Source organism: Mus musculus, chromosome 5, assembly GCF_000001635.26.
Source record: "Mus musculus strain C57BL/6J chromosome 5, GRCm38.p6 C57BL/6J".
NCBI lineage: Eukaryota > Metazoa > Chordata > Mammalia > Rodentia > Muridae > Mus > Mus musculus.
In genome coordinates this window covers 21,898,878-21,921,059 of record NC_000071.6, presented here as the reverse complement: position 1 = coordinate 21,921,059, position 22,182 = coordinate 21,898,878, and the positions used below count along the sequence as shown (strand labels likewise).

The 22,182-nt window shown below is 42.7% G+C and overlaps 1 protein-coding gene across 2 annotated transcripts in view; it reads left to right on the top strand.

Annotated features, from left to right (window-relative positions):
• Reln (reelin) overlaps positions 1 to 22,182 on the top strand; it is a 460,252-nt gene that overhangs the window by 423,646 nt on the left and 14,424 nt on the right. For both annotated transcript variants that reach the window (NM_001310464.1, NM_011261.2), the window contains exons 51-61: positions 499 to 653; positions 1,831 to 2,045; positions 5,900 to 6,077; positions 7,686 to 7,861; positions 7,978 to 8,084; positions 10,005 to 10,247; positions 10,944 to 11,119; positions 16,322 to 16,395; positions 18,121 to 18,282; positions 19,298 to 19,455; positions 21,855 to 22,074. In NM_001310464.1, the coding sequence (NP_001297393.1) occupies positions 499 to 653; positions 1,831 to 2,045; positions 5,900 to 6,077; positions 7,686 to 7,861; positions 7,978 to 8,084; positions 10,005 to 10,247; positions 10,944 to 11,119; positions 16,322 to 16,395; positions 18,121 to 18,282; positions 19,298 to 19,455; positions 21,855 to 22,074 (1,864 nt within the window). The remainder of the gene's footprint in view (positions 1 to 498; positions 654 to 1,830; positions 2,046 to 5,899; positions 6,078 to 7,685; positions 7,862 to 7,977; positions 8,085 to 10,004; positions 10,248 to 10,943; positions 11,120 to 16,321; positions 16,396 to 18,120; positions 18,283 to 19,297; positions 19,456 to 21,854; positions 22,075 to 22,182) is intronic.

The following is a 22,182-nucleotide window of genomic DNA, read 5'->3' as shown; positions in this document are numbered from 1 at the left end:
TGGATGGGTGGAAGGATAGGTGGATGGATAGATGGATGGATGGATGGATGGATGGATGGATGGATGGATGGATGGATGGATAGGTAGAATGATGGATGCATGGATGATGAATAGATGAATGATGGATGGGTAGATGGATAAATGGATGGATGTGTGGATGACACACATTTTATTTTACAATACATTGAGGAGCTGGACATAGTAGTACATGTTTGTAGTCTAACAACCAAGAGACTAAAGTAGGAGGATCAGTCCTGAGTTTGAAGCCAACCTGAACTACAAAGTGAGACCTTGTCTTAAACACCCTACCCCTCAAAAATGTACTGTATACCTGTCAGTTAATATCCATGTTATAAAATGTTTATATTGGTTTTTATTTTATGTGACATATTGTATATAAAAGAGATTTGTACTTAATTCTAGGTCTTGGTTAACATGAATTTTTACTTTAAGTCCTTGCTAAATCTATCATCCGATTTTTTTGCCTTTTTTGTTCAGTGAATGAGAATTGGCTCTTCCATGATGACTGTACAGTGGAAAGATTCTGTGACTCGCCAGATGGTGTCATGCTCTGTGGCAGCCATGATGGACGAGAGGTGTATGCAGTGACTCATGACCTGACGCCCACTGAGAACTGGATCATGCAGTTCAAGGTGAAATTACCATGGTCTCAGTCACATAAGTAACCACACACTAGCGACCTGGTCAGAGCCACCAGAAGGATACAGGTCGTCTAAGATCTCACTGTCTTAATTAATATATGCTTTGAAAGATAAAACTTATTGTTAAGGTAATATACAGCTCACCTAAATATTACTTAATGATTAAAATATATTGTATTTCTATACTATCTCAAGGTAAAATTTCAGAGCTTAAATAAAAGCAAATAGTTACAATCAGGATTATACACTTACAGAACAAAATACTGGTTTAAAAATGTAAGATACTGATTGTAACTTACTAGGTCACTATATAAAAATTAAGTTGGCTGGGTGTGGTGGTACCGACCTTCAATCCAGGCACTCAGGAGGCAGAGGAGGAAGCAGCTCTTTGGAAGTTCAAGGATAGCTGGTCTATATAGTGAGTTTCAGGCCAGCTAAGGCTACAAGGTGAAACTCTGTCAAAAAAAAAAAGGGGGGACGTGTAAATTGTCTCCTTATGAGACTAAAGCTATAATAGTTATTTCTACTTCTTCTAGAAGCTCATTCAGATGTTCCCATAGAACAAAAATGATAGACTACAGCATCATGATTAGAATTCATGCCAGGAAGAGCTTTGGATAACATTTTGGCCTGGATTTATTCTGCTGTGTTCTGTCTCCCTGAATCCCTTTGTGTTTGCAGGGTTGCCACACTATGGCTGTCACCACGTTGAAGGCCCTGTGCTTCTGTTATCTTGTTCCACTGTATCTTGCTTGTCAGTGAAAGTGATTTATTGAGAGTTATAAATTATATGACAAAATAGTAACATTAGCAAGGCTGGTAGCGATCCTTCTTGGTCAGTTATTCTGCCAAACACAAGTGCCGGGCCATTAGCAAAACAATTTGTAAGCATGGGCCCAGGCCTTGCAATGAAAGCAGCCAGTGTGGGGGAGGCACTGCTTCTAGCTTCTCTCCCAAATCCTTACACAATGTACTTGGCACTTTTTACAGTTTGTCACCTTGGGCAACCATGCCAATGTCCTGTGTTCACCAGCAAAACAAATAATGAACTGAAAAATCCAGGTGGTAGACATCAAGGGACCTGGGCCTTTCTTACCGCCAGTTCTTTGGGGCTGAAATCTGTAATGTGGTTTTAATGCCTTGACAATCTTCATTTTCTGTTTATTAGATCTCTGTTGGATGCAAAGTGCCTGAAAAAATTGCCCAGAATCAAATTCACGTGCAGTTTTCTACTGACTTTGGCGTGAGCTGGAGTTATTTAGTCCCTCAGTGCTTACCCGCCGACCCAAAGTGTTCTGGAAGCGTTTCTCAACCGTCTGTGTTCTTCCCAACTGAAGGGTGGAAAAGGATCACCTACCCGCTTCCTGAAAGCTTAACGGGGAAGTAAGTAGAACGCTAACTCGCAGCTGCGCACCCAGGAGGCAACCACGGCGACTGCCGGCAAATCTGAAATTAGGTGCAATTGTGGACAAAATGCTCTCTTCCTTCCTGACTTCCATGAGGAGCACACTTCATGTTGTAATCCTCAGACTTGGAGGATGTGGTCCTCAATAAATGCCCCTGTTAGGTCCTTCTCTTTTCTAAACCCCAGTGCCATCAAATAGGATTAGAACAGTAATGACCTTGGAGCCAGATGCAAAGACATGTCACATACCATACTAGCCTTGTAGGCTGTGCTCCCATATAAACATGTCTCCCAGATCCTTAGTAGAGAGAGGACCAAATCCCGACCCTCGCTAGTGGCACAGCGCCTAAGTTCAGGCCATTGTATAAGATGGTGTGCAGGTTTTATTCTTCTCTCATCACATTTTGCACTTGCAATGAAGTATAATTAGCCTGGAGCAGTAGATGGAACCGTGCTCTGGAAAGTCTGTGGATAATTTAAGGTGGGTTCCAAAGATTCCCTATCTACTGTGAAATTAGAAAAGAGATGCACTGAGCACAATGACAGGTGTGCTTCTACTAAATTAGTCATAGAGTCTAGCTAGGTAAAGAGGCTTCAGAGGAAACAGACCATGATGTATAAGCAGGACGGAGGCTCTGAATAGGGCAAGCACACACTCAGCCTGTGCAGTCCCATAGCATTATCAGAGTGGATCAGAAGAGCTTATGCCATCAAGATGCTAGGAGGTTCCAAAACAACAACAACAACAAACAAACAAACAAAAGCCCAGTCTACAGTGGTTCAATTAAAAATGAAATATCCTGGAGCGTGAGAGACAGCGCAGCAGTTAATAACATGGACTGCTCTGGGAGCAAACCTGAGTGTGGTTCCTAGTCTCCACATTGGGTGGCTCACAACCCCCTGAGGCTCCAGCTACAGAGGATCTCACACCCCTCTCCAGCCTCTCACAGGCACAGGCTCCACCCATAGAGATGTACATTTGCACATAGTGAAAATTAAAACGTTTTAAAATACTTTATAGCAAAAACTGTAAAGATACGTAGGCTCTGGGACTGGTTGGTTTGCAAATTTAAGACTCTAGGAAATGGCCCAGTAGGTAAGGACCCTCTCTGCCAAACCTGAGGACCAGAGTTAGATCTCTGGGACTACAATGAACACCCTGGCATGCATGCTTGTACACACATGCACACACATGTGCACTCCCACACAAATAAATATAATAACAATAAACTATACTTTTATATTATTTCAAGGGCCCCATTGTCTTGTTCTCTTATCCATTATCTCTCTCAGTGGCACTGGTAATATTGTCAGCTCAGAGATGGTCCCCTGTTGAATATATGATGGCTCCCAGAAACCTAGACCAGAATGCCTCTTTATTATGTCTGCTAGGAGAGGAGATTGTTTTCTTTCTTAGAAAGCCAGAACGAGAACCCTGTTGAATCCTGTTGGTACAAATTAGCCAATTCCTAGGCCACTTAGGAATTTCTCTTTCTGTCTTCATCAATCTCTCTTTCTGTGTGTGTATGTGTGTGTTGTGTGTGCATGTGTGTTGTATCTCTTTTTCATATGTGTGTGTATGTTGTGTATTATCACACACACAACTATATATATATGTATATATGTATATATATATATATTCTATATACAATTTACATAGTATGCAAATATAGCATTTGTTCAGATAAAAGACTTTTACTGTTGTATAACCGATGTACTCACCACATAAAATGAGATATAGATCATTTACATTGCCCTAGAAAGTTCCTTGCTTTGCATTTTTAAACCAGAATCATATGACTTATTTTAATATAAGGTTAATTAGAGCCTGTTGGGTTTTTTTTTTTTACCCAGAAGACAGAGAAAAGCAATGATGAAATTAAAAATCTCTGGGAAATTGTCCTTTAATATAACCCTTTCAAAATTGTTTTCTAATTACCATAGTTACTTTGAGAATATTGATAATCTTCAAGGAATTGAGAAGTTGCTGTTTGCTGAATGCCTGAAGGCTGTGTGCATGCTAACAAGACTCTGTCATGGACTTCACTAACCTCCTATACAATTTCAGAGGTGTAATTAGCCAATCTAAATGCTTCCACAGCCACTGAAGTTCAGTTCATCTTGTTCATCCAATCAATAAATGGGCCAATTAATTGAAAAGACAGTTCTCAAAGGAAGAAACACAAATGGTCAATAAATTCTTGAAAAAAGTCTTAAATATCCTTAGCCATCAGAAAAATGTAAACCAAGATTGCTTTGAGATTCCATGTCACCCCATCAAAAATGGCATCAAGATGGTAAATGGGGATAGGTAGGGTGGCTCAGGGGGTAGATGTACTTGCCACCAAGCCTGGGGCTCAGAATTCCATCATTGGAATTCATGTGGTGAATAGAAAGAACCAACTCCAAGTTTTGTTCTGACCTCCACATGTACACTGTGACTATCACACACACACACACCAGATAGATAGATAGATAGATAGATAGATAGATAGATAGATAGATAGATAGATAGATAGATAGATAGATGACAGACAGATATAAAATGATTTTTAAGCAAAAACATCAAATGCTGGTGAAATTACAAGGAAAAGAAGAACTAATATTCATTGCTGTTGGGGTGTAAACTTGACAAACACAATGGAACTCCATATGCTGAGTCCTCAAAACATTGAAAAGTACCATATGACCCAATTATACAACTCTAGGATGTACAGTAAGAGGATGCTGCAGCAACAGACCATAGTATCCTTGTAGATCCTTTTCTATGATGCTTTGTGCACAATAACCAAGAAGCAGAGCCAAGAATCTCCACTGCCATCTTCTGGCCTCTGCAGGTAGTACACACACATGGTGCACAGACATTCATGCACATAAAACACCTATACAGATAAATACCTTAATGTGGTATATACCCACCATGAAATTTAATGCAGCTACCAAGAAAAATAAAAACATGACATCTGCAAGAAAATGGATGCAGCTGGAAATCATGATAAGCAAACTAAGCCAAACACTGCAAGTTTTGTTTTATCTACAGAATCTAGATTTAAAACCTGCCGTGCATGCCCATGTGTGTAGAAAAGAGATCACAAAACCAGAAAGGAGATCATGAGAGGAGAAGAAGGGATTTCAAGAAAAGTGTGAGATACTGAAGGCAATGGAATTCAGTAACAATGAAGCAAGAATTGGAAGCAACCAGAAGAAAAGGAACTGGCCAGAGGAGGAATAGCAGGGGGAGGAGAACCAGCCAGAGGAGAAAGATGGCATGTGGGAGGGGAACCAGAGTGGGGGGGGAGAGAGCAAGGGGGAGGGGAACCAGCCAGAGGGGACAGAGAGCATGAGGGAGGGGAACTAGCCAGAGGGGGCAGAGAGCATGGGGGAGGGGAACTAGCCAGAGGGGGCAGAGAGCATGGGGGAGGAGGGCTGGGGAGGAAAATAAATTGGAATGAATTCAAAGTGTAAGGGCGCATGGGTCAGACACTTTGTATACAACCCTAAACTTTAATTTTAGAAACAAGAAAAGGGAGTCTGACTTCTGGTTCTAGAGTACACTGTTAAGATAATCCTTTCTTTGAGAAAGTCCCCACTGATTCTTATTTTGCAAATTCCTACAGAATTATGTAGAAAGCAGCTACACAGTTCCATTACTAGAAACTGGAAGTTGCAAGTGGTCAGATACGTTTTTATTAACTCAGTTCATCCACAGAGATAACTGCAGTGGGTGTGTGTGTGTGTGTGTGTGTGTGTGTGTATGCATGTGTATGTGTGTGAGAGACAGACTCTGAATAAAGTTAACTTTTGTTTTTCATTCCTTTGCTTTTGCCAACAGTCCTGTAAGATTTAGGTTCTACCAAAAGTACTCAGATGTGCAGTGGGCAATTGACAATTTCTACCTTGGCCCTGGATGTTTGGACAACTGTGGAGGCCACGGAGACTGCCTAAAGGAACAGTGTATCTGTGACCCAGGCTACTCAGGGCCAAACTGCTACTTAACTCACAGCCTGAAGGTACTGTGAGCTCTTTCCTTGCTGACTAGCCCATGACCATGAGCGTCTGTAGCAAGGTTATGTGTCTCCGCCTTTCCCTCCTACAGAGCCTCCCTTGTCTGTCTCACTATGTAGCTCTGTGTACACCATGGTGACCTCAGACTCATAGATATGTCTGACTCTGTTTCTCAAATGCTGGAAGGTATGTGCCACTATGTCCAGCTTTTTTCTTTAAAAAAAAAAAAAAACACTCAGCTTAAAGTCAATATTTGCCTTGTTTAAAAGATCTTATTTTTACAATAGGTACAAAGGAGAATGAAGCAAATATTATGGATAGCCCTCCAAAAACAAATATTCAAACATGTTGAAACACTGCTCAAACTTTCTTTCCAGAAAATTCTATGGTCTAACTTATTAAAAAATGAAATGTGGCTGAGTCGTTTTTGACATAATATCTGTTCAAAATGTAAAGTCAGTGTAGCGTCTGAACACAGATGCCACACGTGCATTTTGTTTCTGTAGATAAGCAGAGACATACATCATTTCAATAATTGAAAAATGTCGCAGCTAACACAGTCAGCTGCCAGAGATCATGGCTCCTGCCTGCAGTCCTGGACTGTGCAGTGAGTTTCAGGGCAGCCTGAATAGGAAATCCTAAATCAAAAAAAAAAAAAAAAAAAAAGTACACATAATTGAAGCCTAGCAAATATTGAAAATAAAATTTAAAGATATTGCTCATTTGTGTCTAAAGAAAAGGCCTGAGACCTCCTATGGACATTCAGATGTCATTAGTATTTCTCAGATAAGAAATTCTGTGAGCCTGCATTGTGAACTCTAATTCAGTCTTGTAATGAGAGAGTGAGTCAACCACGTGTTTCTTCGGCTCGTGTTCTTACATATGAACATTCATTTATAAAAAGTTGTGTTCATTTTCTCACCATTAGTGAGGTACAGCCAGACGGGCTTGTGTTCACATGCCTTTAATTACAGGGTCAATTGTGCTCCCTGTTTGAGGAAATGAGATTTAAATCATTTAACCACACAAGATGGGACTCTCTTATAGAACTGGGGAAATGTATAGAAGTATATAGAGATACATAAATACTGTTTTTTACTGCAAGTCTATGTCCCCTTAAAAAAAGATAAAATTATATCACTTCCCTTCTCTGGGTAATGTAAATTTTCTGGGATTTAAGGTCTATAAAAAATAGTATTTATGTGTTTGGTTTTAGTGGTTATGTTTCTCGGATAGCTGAATTATTTTATTTCTTTGGACAGAAAAAGATTGTCTCCTGATTCTTTCTAGCCATTAAGTTTCTCTGATTTTGCATTTATTAAGATTATATTAAAAAGATACTGACACTTTAACCTTGAATCTGCACTTTGGTGTGTGTTAGAAGTTTACATTTTTATATCTTAAAAATAAAATTAATTATTACATTTCATTTAATCAGTTTAAATTATCTTCAGTGTATGGTAGAAAGTAAAGTAATGAGCATAATCTATAGCCTTTCAAGCATATCTTTGCAGACGCTGAAATCAGTTCTGTTGTTGTTAAGTCCATCGTTTCTACCTGAAATCATTAACTTTAACTGCGTCCCCTGACCCTTCCACCGCCCCGCCCCACAGACTTTCCTGAAGGAGCGCTTTGACAGTGAGGAGATCAAGCCTGACTTATGGATGTCCTTGGAAGGCGGAAGCACTTGTACAGAGTGCGGGGTCCTCGCCGAGAACACTGCACTCTATTTTGGGGGATCCACTGTGAGACAAGCTATTACTCAAGACTTAGATCTCAGAGGTGCAAAGTAAGTCACGCTTTTCTCAGTCAGTCCAACAGTTGACACCAGTTGTTATCAGGACTCAGGATCTGAGTGGCATCTTTGGTCCATCCTTCTGAGAGAGACTGTGCGCTTGCGTTTAGATTCCTGCAGTACTGGGGACGTATCGGCAGTGAGAACAACATGACATCTTGCCATCGGCCTGTCTGCCGGAAGGAAGGCGTGCTGCTGGACTTCTCTACGGATGGAGGTATGTCCTATGGGGGACAGCTATGCCTAGGAGCGCATCCCACATCCATCCAACACCCTCAGAAGCAGAGCTTTTTGACAGTGACGACCACGAAGAAAGCGACAGCTCTGGCTTGTGCTACATGTCACACAGGCAAAAGCTACCCCACAGAGAGAGAGAGAGAGAGAGAGAGAGAGAGAGAGAGAGAGAGAGAGAGCCCATTAAAAAGAAAAAGATTTTAATAGAATGTATTTTTATGTACTCTGTGCAATTCATGTATATAGGGTATCTTTATCATATCCACAACCCACTCTTCCCCCCCCACCCCCCCAGAGTCTCTCTCCCACATATCTCTCTCTGCATCATGTCCTCTTTTTAAATAGACTTTTTTGTTAAGAGCATGGAAAAAAAATTTTTGAATGATTTTCTGAGTAAAATATGCTTTCAAAAGAATCTTAGGTCCAACAGCTTGGTACATACCTTGAATTCCAGCCCTTGGGAGGCAGAGGCAGGTAGAGGTCTGTGAGTTCAAGGTCAGCCTGGTCTACATAGTGAGTTCTAGAACAGCCAGAAGAACATAGTAAGACCCTGTCTCAAACAAAACAAAACAAAAATCCTAAAACACTGTTGTGTCAATAACATAAATACCAAAGGGACGCTATAAGAAAACCCTCGCCAATTGTAAAAGTATCCTGAATTCATGAAACCATGTTAATAAAATTGTTGTATTATTTTATATTATTAATATAATTAATTTATATAACTATCAGGCCATTAATACAATGGGATATTCAGGAAAAAAAAATGTTTTAAGGGCTGGAGAGATGACTTGGGATTAAGAGCACTGGTTGCCAGAGGAGCAAGGTTTGGTCCTCAGCACCCACATGGTGGCTCACAGTCACCTATAGCTCCAGTTCCAGGGAGTCTCTTGTAGCCTCAGTAGGTAAAAGGCACCCAAGTGGTGAACATTCATACATGCAAGCAAAACACTCATACACACAAAATAAAAATAAGTAAATCTTTAAAAATAAAGTAATTTAATAAGATCATTGATATAAAAAACAATTCCAATGGAAAACAGTTAAAAGTTTTTTTTTTCAAAAGGAAGTATGTTTTAGCTGGCAGATAACATTCTGAATAACTAGCTAATAGATTAGCCAAAACTGTCTCAGCCTAGTCATGTGTTGTAAACATTTTTCCCACAGTCGTATCGAGCAATAAGATCAACTTCTTATCATTCCGAATAATTACAAATTATATAGAGTTTTTTCTCTTTTAATTAGATATTTTTTATTTACATTTCTGTTATCCCCTTTCCTAGTTTCCCCTCTGAAAATCCCCTACCCCCCCCCCCCCGCAACCCACCCATTCCAGTACAAAAATCTAGAACCTACCGGTCTAGAAATGAGCATATGGCTCTTCTTGAAAAATAAGGCCTCTTAAGAATCTAGAGATTAATTTAAATTGAATTAATTAAAATTAAAATTAATTTTTAAATTATTAAAATTAAGAATATATAATTTTTTACTTCAGTATATTTACTTTAAGCAAGTACGTCTAAATAGCCTTACATTGTGATCAGCTTTTTTTTTTTGTTATTTTTTGTTTGTTTGTTTGTTTGTTTTTGAATTTTTGAGACAGGGTTTCTCTGTATAACCCTGGCTGTCCTGGAACTCAGTTTGTAGACCAGGCTGGCCTCGAACTCAGAAATCCGCCTGCTCTGCCTCCCAAGTGCTGGGATTAAAGGCATGCGCCACCACACCCGGCTGTGATCAGCTTTTTATTGAAGCCATGATTACAGTGTCAACACTTAAAGTCCCTAGATTCGGTTTTCACTGCAGGGTAAACATCTTCTTAGGGAGCATACAGAACTTACAATTGCTGCTGGTTTGTGAGTTGCCGTCCTGGTGCTAGGGAGCTGATAAATTTGGGTTTTTATAGGAATCACTTGGACCTTGCTTCACGAGATGGATTTCCAGAAATACATTTCTGTGAGGCACGACTACATCCTCCTGCCTGAGGGGGCCCTCACCAACACAACTCGACTTCGCTGGTGGCAGCCTTTTGTCATCAGCAATGGGCTCGTGGTTTCCGGGGTGGAGCGTGCGCAGTGGGCACTGGACAACATTCTGATTGGTGGAGCAGAAATCAATCCAAGCCAACTGGTGGACACTTTCGATGACGGTAAGAAGAAGGCCCCAAACTGCATTCTCTCTGTCCGCTGTGGGTGGAGGCATCAGGAGAGTATTCCATAGCCAACCCCTTGCAAGGTCTCCTTCTTGATGCTCAACCGCTGAGCTGTTCTCGGCCACAGTTGATAACTCTTCAAAATTCCTCACTTGCTGAACTGTCGATTGAGAACTTAAAGAACATCGCTAAATAAAGAGTGCTTTTTTTTTTTTTTTTTTTTGGTTTTTCGAGACAGGGTTTCTCTGTGTAGCTCTGGCTGTCCTGGAGCTCACTTTGTAGACCAGGCTGGCATCGAACTTAGAAATCCACCTGCCTCTGCCTCCCCAGTGCTGGGATTAAAGGCGTGCGCCACCACGCCCAGCAAGAGTGCTTTTATTATAATTCATAATCACAATACCCAGAACATTTTAGTCCTTTTAGTAATTTCTGTTCTATACAACACATGCTGCAGAGGCCTAGGAAAAAGCAGAATTTCTACCCAGAAAAACAGTTCCCCTTTTATAGCAAAGTGATCATTCTAGCAGCCTTCAGTAGTGCTGTCCTAAGCTTGGGCTCTCCCCCGTGATTTATATATTAAAATAGTCATGTAAAATAAAAACAAGCCTTCGTAGTAAACACGAAAATAATTTAATATTGAACATCTTAGTTGGAGAAAATAACATACGGCATTGTTTCCTGCTTTCTTAACAGAAGGCTCCTCCCATGAAGAAAACTGGAGTTTTTACCCTAATGCAGTAAGGACAGCAGGATTCTGTGGCAACCCATCCTTCCACCTCTACTGGCCAAATAAAAAGAAGGACAAGACCCACAATGCACTCTCCTCCCGAGAGCTCATTATACAGCCAGGATACATGATGCAATTTAAAGTAAGGGAAAGTGATGACGGAACTTCCATGTGGGTTGTGGGAAGAGGGACTTGTTCTGACACCCAATGATTGATGGCGCCCATTAAAAGACACTGTAACTTGTGGTAACATTTTACAAGGGCTTTCTTCAGGTTATTTGAGCATAGATAAAATAATCTGTGAAAATGTGAAAACACAGTAAGAAATATAGCCTGTTATAGCTCATAATATTCATCTGCCAAAATGAAAGGCTTCTGTCGGTTCCTGGAACCCATACCCCTCCATTCCTCTGCCTAACCTCCATCACCACACCCCTTCCCTCTGCCCTAACCTCCATCACCACACCCCTTCCCTCTGCCTACCCTCCATCACCACACCCCTTCCCTCAGCCTAACCTCCATCACCACACCCCTTCCCTCAACCCTAACCTCCATCACCACACCCCTTCCCTCTGCCTAACCTCCATCACCACACCCCTTCCCTCAACCCTAACCTCCATCACCACACCCCTTCCCTGAGCCTAACCTCCATCACCACACCCCTTTCCTCTGCCTAACCTCCATCACCACACCCCTCCATCCCTCTGCCTAACCTCCATCACCACACCCCTTCCCTCTGCCTAACCTCCATCACCACACCCCTTCCCTGAGCCTAACCTCCATCACCACACCCCTTCCCTCTGCCTAACCTCCATCACCACACCCCTTCCCTGAGCCTAACCTCCATCACCACACCCCTTCCCTCAGCCCTAACCTCCATCACCACACCCCTTCCCTGAGCCTAACCTCCATCACCACACCCCTTCCCTCAGCCCTAACCTCCATCACCACACCCCTTTCCTCAGCCCTAACCTCCATCACCACACCCCTTCCCTCAGCCCTAACCTCCATCACCACACCCCTTCCCTGAGCCTAACCTCCATCACCACACCCCTTCCCTCTGCCTAACCTCCATCACCACACCCCTTTCCTCAGCCCTAACCTCCATCACCACACCCCTTCCCTCAGCCCTAACCTCCATCACCACACCCTTTCTCTCAGCCCTAACCTCCATCACCACACCCCTTCCCTCTGCCTAACCTCCATCACCACACCCCTTCCCTCAACCCTACCCTCCATCACCACACCCCTTCCCTCTGCCTAACCTCCATCACCACACCCCTAACCTCAGCCTAACCTCCTCTGTCACTCCATTTGCTTCCTCTCCTATTTGTCAGTTTATTTTTCAATGTTCCTTGTCTCCAACTCCACTAACCTGCACATTGGCACAGTTGTAGCTCCCAATGTCTCACAAAACTAGAGGATTTTTTAAAATCTCTTTTACTACTTAGAAGACTAGAAAGGAGGACATAGCGAGCAAGTAGACACTCACACTCACAGAGATTGATAAAGCCATGGCAGCTGCTCTCTTTCTGATGTCTGGCAAACGCTTTTAGAGGGATTACAGAAATGTGTTTCACTGTTAGATCATTTTTAAAAACGTCAATTATTCTAAATACTGGACTGGAGACTTTACTACAGACCTTGAAGTTGCATCTACCGTTTCTTTGGCTCTGTGTTAGACTCACTTCAGAGATGAACCCACATTCTCGGTGCTTACACTCCCTTAAGACAATGTTCAGCTTTTGTGATTCGAAAGCTGCTCACGGTCGTTTTTAGTGTCATTCCACCCCAACTTCCCAGCCATTCCTTGAAAGTCAAAGTCTCCCCTCCTGTCCCACTGTGGTCTGTATTGTCTCCTCCTTGGATGGCTCTGTGAACTCAGAAATGAGGGACACTAATGTTTTCCTCCAACCAAATTAATTTATTTAAAATAACAGGAAGGGTGATGGAGAGGTGGCCTGGCAGTTGGAGTGCTTGCTGCTCATCTAGGAGACCTGAGCTTAGTTCCCAACCCCGTGTGAGGCAGCTCACAGTCACTGTAGCTCAGGCTCCAGGAAATCTGATACCTCTGCACTCCATGGAAATACATGCACTCCCCCATCCCATTCATACACATACAAATTACAATAATTTTTTAGAGATTTATTTATTTGTTGTATGCATGAGTACAGCACCATTGCTCTCTTCAGAGACACCAGAAGAGGGCATCAGACTCCATTACAGATGGTTGTGAGCCACCATGTGGTTGCTGGGAATTGAACTCAGGATCTTCGGAAGAGCAGTCAGTGCTCTTAACCACTGAGCCATCTCTCCAGCCCACAATAATTTTTAATAAAGGTAAATTTGTCCCCCTGAAATTTAGGTTACCCCAGAAATTTACTCGATCCCAGAACATACATCCGGATCCCTTCTTCTCTCCTGTACTCTCTAAATATTCTACTCTGTTGTTCTCCTCTGTAACTGAGGAGAATCAAAATCAGTCTTCCCCTTCCCCTCACCCTTCCCCTCCCCCTTTGCCTTCCCCTCCCCCTTACCCTTTGCCTTCCCCTCCCCCTTACCCTTTGCCTTCCCCTCCCCCTTACCCTTTGCCTTCCCCTCCCCCTTACCCTTTGCCTTCCCCTCCCCCTTACCCTTTGCCTTCCCCTCCCCCTCCTCCTCCTCCTCCTCGGCTCCCTCCCTCTCTCCATCTCTGTTTCCCCCTCTTCCTCCTTTCCCCTCCCCCCCCATCTCTCTCTCCTTGTTCTTTTATCTCCTTGGTATCTACTTCTGTGCCCTTTTATAATCTTTTTCCCTCCACCTCCAAACATACGAATTTCTCCATGCATTCCAGAGTCTCTCCCTCCACTGCATCTGATCACTCAAGATTCCATAGTCTTCCCGCTTATATCATACCTTGAAAAGCAGGTCTCAAATGTGGGTGTCTAACCTTGACCGGCTCACTAACAACTCAATTTTTATGTTAGTATTTTAAGTTACATTATTCGTTTACTGATTTGAGGGGGGGGTTGTCTGTATGTGTGTGTCTGTGTGTGTGTCTGTGTGTGTGTGTCTGTGTGTGTGTCTGTGTGTGTGTCTGTGTGTGTGTGTCTGTGTGTGTCTGTGTGTGTGTGTCTGTGTGTGTGTGTGTCTGTATGTGTGTCTGTGTGTGTGTGTCTGTGTGTGTGTGTGTCTGTGTGTGTGTGTGTCTGTATGTGTGTCTGTGTGTGTGTGTCTGTGTGTGTGTGTGTGTCTGTGTGTGTGTGTCTGTGTGTGTGTGTCTGTGTGTGTGTGTCTGTGTGTGTGTCTGTGTGTGTGTGTGTGTCTGTGTGTGTGTCTGTGTGTGTGTCTGTGTGTGTGTGCGTGTGTCTGTGTGTGTGTGTGTGTGTGTGTGTGTGTGTGTGTGTCTGTATGTGTGTCTGTGTGTGTGTGTGTCTGTGTGTGTCTGTATGTGTGTCTGTGTGTGTGTGTGTCTGTGTGTGTGTCTGTGTCTGTGTGTGTGATGCATGCCACGGTTGCTCATGTGGAGATCAAAGGACAACTTGAAAGAGTCAGTTCTCTCCCCACACCATGTGGCCCTGGAACGGAACTCAGGTCATCAGGCTTGGCCACAGCTCCTTTTACTGCCTTTATCACCAGCCCACTCACTCACTCACCCACTCACTCACTCACCCACTCACTCACCCACTCACTCACTCACCCACCCACTCACTCACCCACTCACTCACTCACCCACTCACTCACCCACTCACTCACTCACCCACTCACTCACCCACTCACTCACCCACTCACTCACCCACCCACTCACTCACTCACTCACTTACTCACTCACTCACTCACCCACTCACTCACTCACTCACCCACCCACTCACTCACTCACCCACCCACCCACTCACTCACTCACCCACCCACTCACTCGCTCACTCCATTTTAGTAGTTCCTACACATTTCTGACTTGCTCTTAGTATGTCTCATGGTAAACTCAACAGCTTCCCTCCTACACCAACTCCTCCTTACGACGCCTGTTGATCAGACCACCTTTCACCTGTAATCAGTGCCTGTGCCCTCTAATTCTACTTCCACATATCCTTCCCCTCCTCAGATCTTCTCTGCACCATTACGTCCATTTGTGCCCTATTTAAGTCAACAAGTATCCATCAAGTTCCCTGTTGACACCCAGTCACTCTCCACTCTTACCTAACTGATGTCAGAGTCAGATGAGTTTTATGTAGCTTAGCTCTTGGTCCACTGTTTCACCCCTCAAACCTTCAATGGTTTTCTGTTCTTAGCAAGTTAAGATCAGCGGCTTGTTTGTCCATATCACTGAAGCTCAGCTCTCTAGCTTCATCCCCCAGGGTTCCATTCTCTCCCCACTTGCATCCAGCCTCAGCTTTCTGCCTCCTCTGCCTCTCAGATGCTCCCATTCTTCAGGGTCAGCTCACATGCACATAATGGATGAATTAATTTCCAGTCCATCTAATCAGCTGCAGTCTCACCGTTCCTGTGTTATTTATGTGTCCTTTGTTTGTTTGTTTGTTTGTTTGTTTGTTTGTTTTTTGAGACAGGGTTTCTCTGTGTAGCCTTGGCTGTCCTGGAATTCACTCTGTAGACCAGGCTGGCCTCGAACTCAGAAAATCCACCTGCCTCTGCCTCCCAAGTGCTGGGATCAAAGGCGTGCGCTACCACTGCCCAACTTTATGTGTCTTTTAAATCCCCACTAATATTATTAGACTAAACTTCTTCTTCTAACATTGAATTATAATTGTCTCATTTATGAGTGTCACACCTGAAAGTTTTAGTATTAACTTGCCCTGATACCAGCAGTGAAATAGCACTTGTTGATTAAATCAACAATTAAAACTTATATTTGAGTCCCCAAATTTTATAGCATTTATGCTTTATTAAGGTTTAAACATTTAATTGCAGATAATACTGAAAAGGAGAAACAGCCATAAGAATGGCTATTAAAGTAATTATTTTTTTTTTCATTTTTCAGTTCCAAATAAAAACTTAATGGCAGATAAGTGCTGTTAAAACAGTGGCCATGCTTTACACTAGATACTTTCAATTTCCTTCCATAGATTTTTCTCATAATAATTTTAGCCAATTTAGCTTATCCAAATTCATGTAATGTTGTGTATTAGTTAAATTAGTAGAGCTGATACCTTAAAGTCTTTAATTCTCAGCTTCTCTGAGAATTGCATGTCCTAACGGCTCTAAGGAATGAATCCTCCATGCTTGTGAAACTCGCTCTGAATGCTTGATTGCCCATTAGAGGCTTGATGTTGAGATGCAGGACTTCTGATGAGTTAGATTGGATATCACTTAGTCGAGCCCATGCACTGATTGCTCACGTTTGTTTTAGATTGTGGTGGGTTGTGAAGCCACTTCATGTGGTGACCTTCATTCCGTGATGCTGGAGTACACCAAGGATGCAAGGTTAGTGAAATCACTTTACGTTTCTTCCAAACCTGAAAACATAGTTCTTCCAGATGTGGGCCTAATGCTAAGGTAGCTACTTGCAAAGAAGCAATTCTGTGTATTGAAAGCAGACGTTTTCAGGAAGTTGTGGCACACCTATGGCACACCAGTAGCCCCAGGACTGGGGAGATGGCTGCCTGCAGTGCCTAGGGAGGCTTGGTCAGCTTGTGTGAATATTCATATAATTCATTAGCATAAAATTTACAGATATGTCTTCACATTTTACCTTCAAACCAAAGGGAAAAACTGTTTTCACACTGGGCAGCTGCTTTACATTTTAAAATAAGATATTGAGTTTGTTCTACTATAAGTATTTGCTTCATGCTGCTCATTTTTATCCAACCTTCAGAAGACTTTTAATAGGCAGATGATCTGAATACGCTCCGACTGGTGTCCTGCCTCCTAAACCACATTAGCAGCCTGACATGGGGATTGTAGATAGCTGTCTAACACCATCACTGTGTTAGGTCAATTGGTTCTATGTATGTTTCTAATGAGAAGTTACTTAAACCCATTTTATACATGCTGTCATTTTATTCTGTTGTCTGTGAATACATGTACATATGTTAATGTAGCTTTAAAGAGTTAGCATGCATCTACTGAGAAGTTATTTTCTTTTTGGTTTTAAGTTATTTATGCTATGAGAACTTCATGCATATATATATATACGAGGTATTTTACCACATCCATCCTCTTTCCTCCTTGCAGGACACACCCCTAACCCCCATAGCCCTGACTAATTCCTTTTCTCTTCTTTTTTTCTTTTATAACCCACTCATTCCTCTAAGAGGAGTTCCTATGTACATGGGTATAGAGCCATCCACTAGAGTATGGCTGTCCCACAAGAGGTTTTGGGTTTTTGTTTTATTTTGACCTTTTCTTAATATTTTAAATGTTTTTCAGTGGAATGGAGTTATAGCACCTTCCTCCTCCCTTCCCTCTCCCCACCTCCCAACTGTTTACTCTCCCTCAAACCCCTCCAATGAGATATTTTATGAGGGATAACTTCTTATTTTGTATAGAATATATATTTCAATTGAAATATAATTACATCATTTCTCCCTAAAATTTCCTCTATTCCACTCCCTCTCAAACTCATGGCCTCTTTCTCTTTCATTGTTATTATTACATGAATATATAAATGTGTAGATATATTTCTTTGTTATTACATACATGCACAAATATAATACTTTATTACATTCATTTATGTCTTCATGTGTAGGCATAAATATGATGAGTTCATTTAATGTTACTTGTAGGTATATAACTTCAGGGTTACATTTTAACTTATTTTCAGTGATTCAATGATCTATGGTTATATGTAATTTTTGAAAGGTGAAATTCTAAGTGGATAAATCTTTAAAGAGAGGTACCTAGAACGATGGTTCGATGGTGAAGAACACTGGCCGCTCTTCCAAAGGACCCAGTTCCCAACACTCAGTGGCTCACACCTGTCTCTAATTCCAGTCCCAGTATAATTGCCTCTTCATCCTATGCAGGAAATGCACACTTGTAGTGCCCATGCATATATGCAAGCAAACATTCATACACATGAAATCGAAATAAATATTTTTTAAAAAGGAAATTCACATGAAATGATTTGATCCTATCCCAAAGCATTGCCTGACATATTAATCACATTTCCTTCTGACTTGTCTAATGCAGCCCTTTTTATTGCCACAGGTCCGATTCCTGGCAGCTCGTGCAGACCCAGTGCCTACCTTCCTCTTCCAATAGCATTGGCTGCTCCCCGTTCCAGTTCCATGAAGCCACCATTTATAATGCTGTCAACAGCTCAAGCTGGAAGAGGATCACCATCCAGCTCCCAGACCACGTCTCGTCAAGGTGGGTTGTCTACAGAGGTAAGCCTAGTGGGATGCCAGACAGCCTCTACAGCACTGTCTCAGCCTTCCTAAGGCTTTAATGCAGTTCCTCATGATGTGGAAACCCCCAACCATAAAATTATTTTTGTTACTGCTTTATAACTATAATTTTGCTACTTTTACAAATTATAATGCAAATACCTGTGTTTTCTGACAGTCTTAAGCGACCCCTGTGAAAATGTCGTTTGACCCCACAGGGGACCGCAACCCACATGTTGAAAGAAAACCTCTGCTCTACTCAGTCATGCAGAAAGATGAGAACAAAATTTTAGCTGCAACCTGAAGACCCTTTCTTCTTCTTGCCATCCCATGTCCCAAGAAAAAGATGGGAACATATTTATAAATCACTCACAGAGCCCAGATTTTCTTTTAACTACATATCGTACTTGTGCAACATTTACTCAAACATCCTGAATGTTAGCTTCTACACAGAGACTAAAGTTGGGGCCAATTCTGCCCGAGCACTCCATCCTGCCAAAGGCTATGTTGCTCATGTAGACATGCAGACCTGGGTTGCCAGGTTACAGGAAGCTGAGGACATAGTGACTTTCCCGAGAGCAGCATTCATTTCACTGAAAGATTTAGAAAAATATGTGCTTCTTTAATTTTATACATATATGTATATGTGTGCGTGTGCGCGCGCGCGCACACACACACACACACACACACACACAAACATAGAATCACTGTAGAATGAAATTGGAAATTCTCATAGAAGTTGAATAGAAGCAGTATCACACATCACATGCAAACACACACGTGCGTGGGTACACAGGCAATGAAGAGAAAACCTTAGAGAAGATACAGCTTTCAGAAAGGCACATAAGGACTCACACCCAGAGCCTGGAAGATGAGTCAACCCCCTGCTTCTGGGGTGCTTTGAATAGAAATTTGAGACCTTTCCTCAGATCCCCATTCCCACAGGCAGAGGCTAGACACAGGAAAGCCTGTTAACTGTGTCTCCTTGGGTCTCTCAGTGCCACACAGTTCCGCTGGATCCAGAAGGGAGAAGAAACCGAGAAGCAAAGCTGGGCCATCGACCACGTGTACATCGGAGAGGCTTGTCCCAAGCTCTGCAGCGGGCATGGCTACTGCACCACAGGGGCCGTCTGCATCTGCGATGAAAGCTTCCAAGGTCTGAACCCAGGCTGCTCGCGAAGCAGGACCCTGTGGGCTCCTTATGTTACGTGCAGGACACTAGGAAGTGGATAGGAAGGCCAGGCTGAAGGGCAGAGGTGGCTGACGTAATCTTTGACCTCTATGTTATTATCTTTGGAATGAATTCTCAGCCTTGAGCTATATTACTGAAAGCATTTTAAATTATTTTTTTAGCTGGCCTACAAAACGCTGGCTTTCATTGTGATATTTACATATATGCTCCACTTCCTCCCCCACCCACCCCCCCCCACCCCAGAATATTTCTCCTCCTGCTTCCTGAAACTCATTTTTAAAAGAAGACTGAGGAGTTGGGAGGACAACTTCGACAGTAAAGCACTAGGCTTGCAAGCTCAAGGACCTGAGTGCAACCCCAGAACTCACGTGAAAATGCCAGGCATGATGTTATACACGTAAACTGTCAGCACTGGGGACACAGAAAGCAGGGTCCTTAGGGCTCACTCAGCTGCTAGTCTCGACTAGTGGATGAGTCAGTTAGAAAATAACTCAAAGGAGGTGGATGACATTCATGACAATGACGTCTGAGGCTGCCCCCTGCCCACTGTGCACACACATAAAGTATGTGCCCACGTATACTCAAAGATACCTCACATCTATGCATTAAAAAAAAAAGGCTAAAATCAACTTGACAGATTCTGAGCACAATGATTTACATTTGAAAGTAGACAAGTCAGGATAAGTCCACACTGGAGACCTCATAGTGCCCTGTGTTCCCTGTTTTTTACATGAGCTTCCTGTCCCAGCCACACCCAACTCTGTTTCCTCCTCTGGGCCTTGTCTTCATCAGCATCTATCTGACCCCACCTTCCTGCACCCAGCTTTCATCCCCCACGGTTGTAGCTGGTGGTCTGAGTCCTGAATTCTGGGGTCACTGTGCCACTCTGGGAAAGCGAGCTCCATCATACAACCAAGTTCATTTCTACTGCTTGGGCTTCTAGAGGCCAATGTTTGGGACAATATCTGGTCAGACTCTCGGGGGGGGGGGGGGGGGGTAAGACAGCCTGCCAGAGCTGTTCTCCTTCTGCCAGACTCCTCTGCAGGCTCCAGACTCCCTCCACCATCACACACTCCCCATTACCTCCTCCACCATCACACAAATCTTTGAGTTTTACAGTGCCCTGATTTTACTGTTTGCATAGACTATACCCATTCTTCCGAACCAGCCATCTAAGTGACCTGTGATTAAGGTGACCATTCCTACTTGATAATCAGAGAAGTGAGGCTCAGAGTTTAAGTATTTGTTAAGAGCACGGAGCTGGTAAAAATGACCAGGTCCTGGGTTTTTCTTCCCAATCAGCATTGCCAGTTCTCACAGCTGAGAGATTTATCTAAAGAAGATAAAAATTCCCCCACTTCCCCCCAAGAACACAATGCTTAGAATACATATGTTGGAATTCTACAAGGAGGTCCATTTAGATTTCTTGCTTGGTGCTATGTCCCTGCCTCCAGATGAAATGGATATGATTAATGTAAACACCTACACATCGCTGATGGTGAAATTACTTAACCACCTCCTGCTCCCCCGTTATTACTGCTGCCAACACCAGCTGAGCCTGCCTGGCTATTAGCTGAAGAAGTTTAACTTTAGACAAATTAATGAACCACATGTCTCACGAGAAAACCTAGCTGTCTGGAATTTTCCCTCTTCCCTAATCCAACAGAAGTAGGGCCTTTTTATTTTGAATTATTGAGGGCATTTAGTAAACATGTATAGTTCAAATCAAGAAAAAAGTGTAAGGATGCATACATTCACTACCTTAATATCTGACACGCCAGTTTCACCTTAGTGGCTCCTGAGAGACATTTCCAGTGTTTTTATCATTCATTTATTTATCCCAGCATTCTTGCTGATTATTGAAAAAATACCAAGAGTTGTGTTAGGTTCTGGAATCCAACAAGGAGTTAAGACATATAGACTCTGCTCTCGGGACTCATTAAGTAGACAGCGGGATGTAGAACAAGAACAGAGCATATCTAGTTTCTGCAAAATCATACTGGGAAAAAAGGAAATTAGATTGGCCTCCTATACCAGTAAGAAAGCTCCCTGCTGAGACCCATCACTGATAAACACACAAGCCTAGCCAGATGCGGTAAGGTTTAAACAATAGATTGGCACAAGCAGTGAATTTGTTCAAATGCACATTAAGCATTGACTCAAAAGTAATAGGATTTTTCTCAAGTAAGCCAATAGTTACCTAAATACAAGAGAAATGATTGCTTCTGGGAGCGAGCCTGCCTGGTACTTCACTGTTCTTGCCTAAGAGTAGCTCAAACCAGAAATTGAATATTGTTTTTATTTTTGGAGGATTGTGTTTACTCTACCTGGTTCCAATCTCTGTGAGTATTGCTTTCCCCCAGGTGACGACTGCTCTGTCTTCAGTCACGAGCTTCCTAGTTACATTAAAGATAATTTTGAATCAGCAAGAGTCACTGAAGCCAACTGGGAAACCATCCAGGGTGGAGTGATCGGAAGTGGCTGTGGGCAGCTGGCGCCCTATGCCCATGGAGATTCGCTCTACTTTAATGGTTGTCAGATAAGGCAAGCTGCCACCAAGCCACTGGACCTCACTCGAGCAAGGTGAGCAAGCCCTGTGCCATATTCAAGACACAGAACTGATCACAAGCCCAGATCTGATCATGAACTTCATGCAACAATGTCCACTAAGCAAGGGAACCTGAATATCAA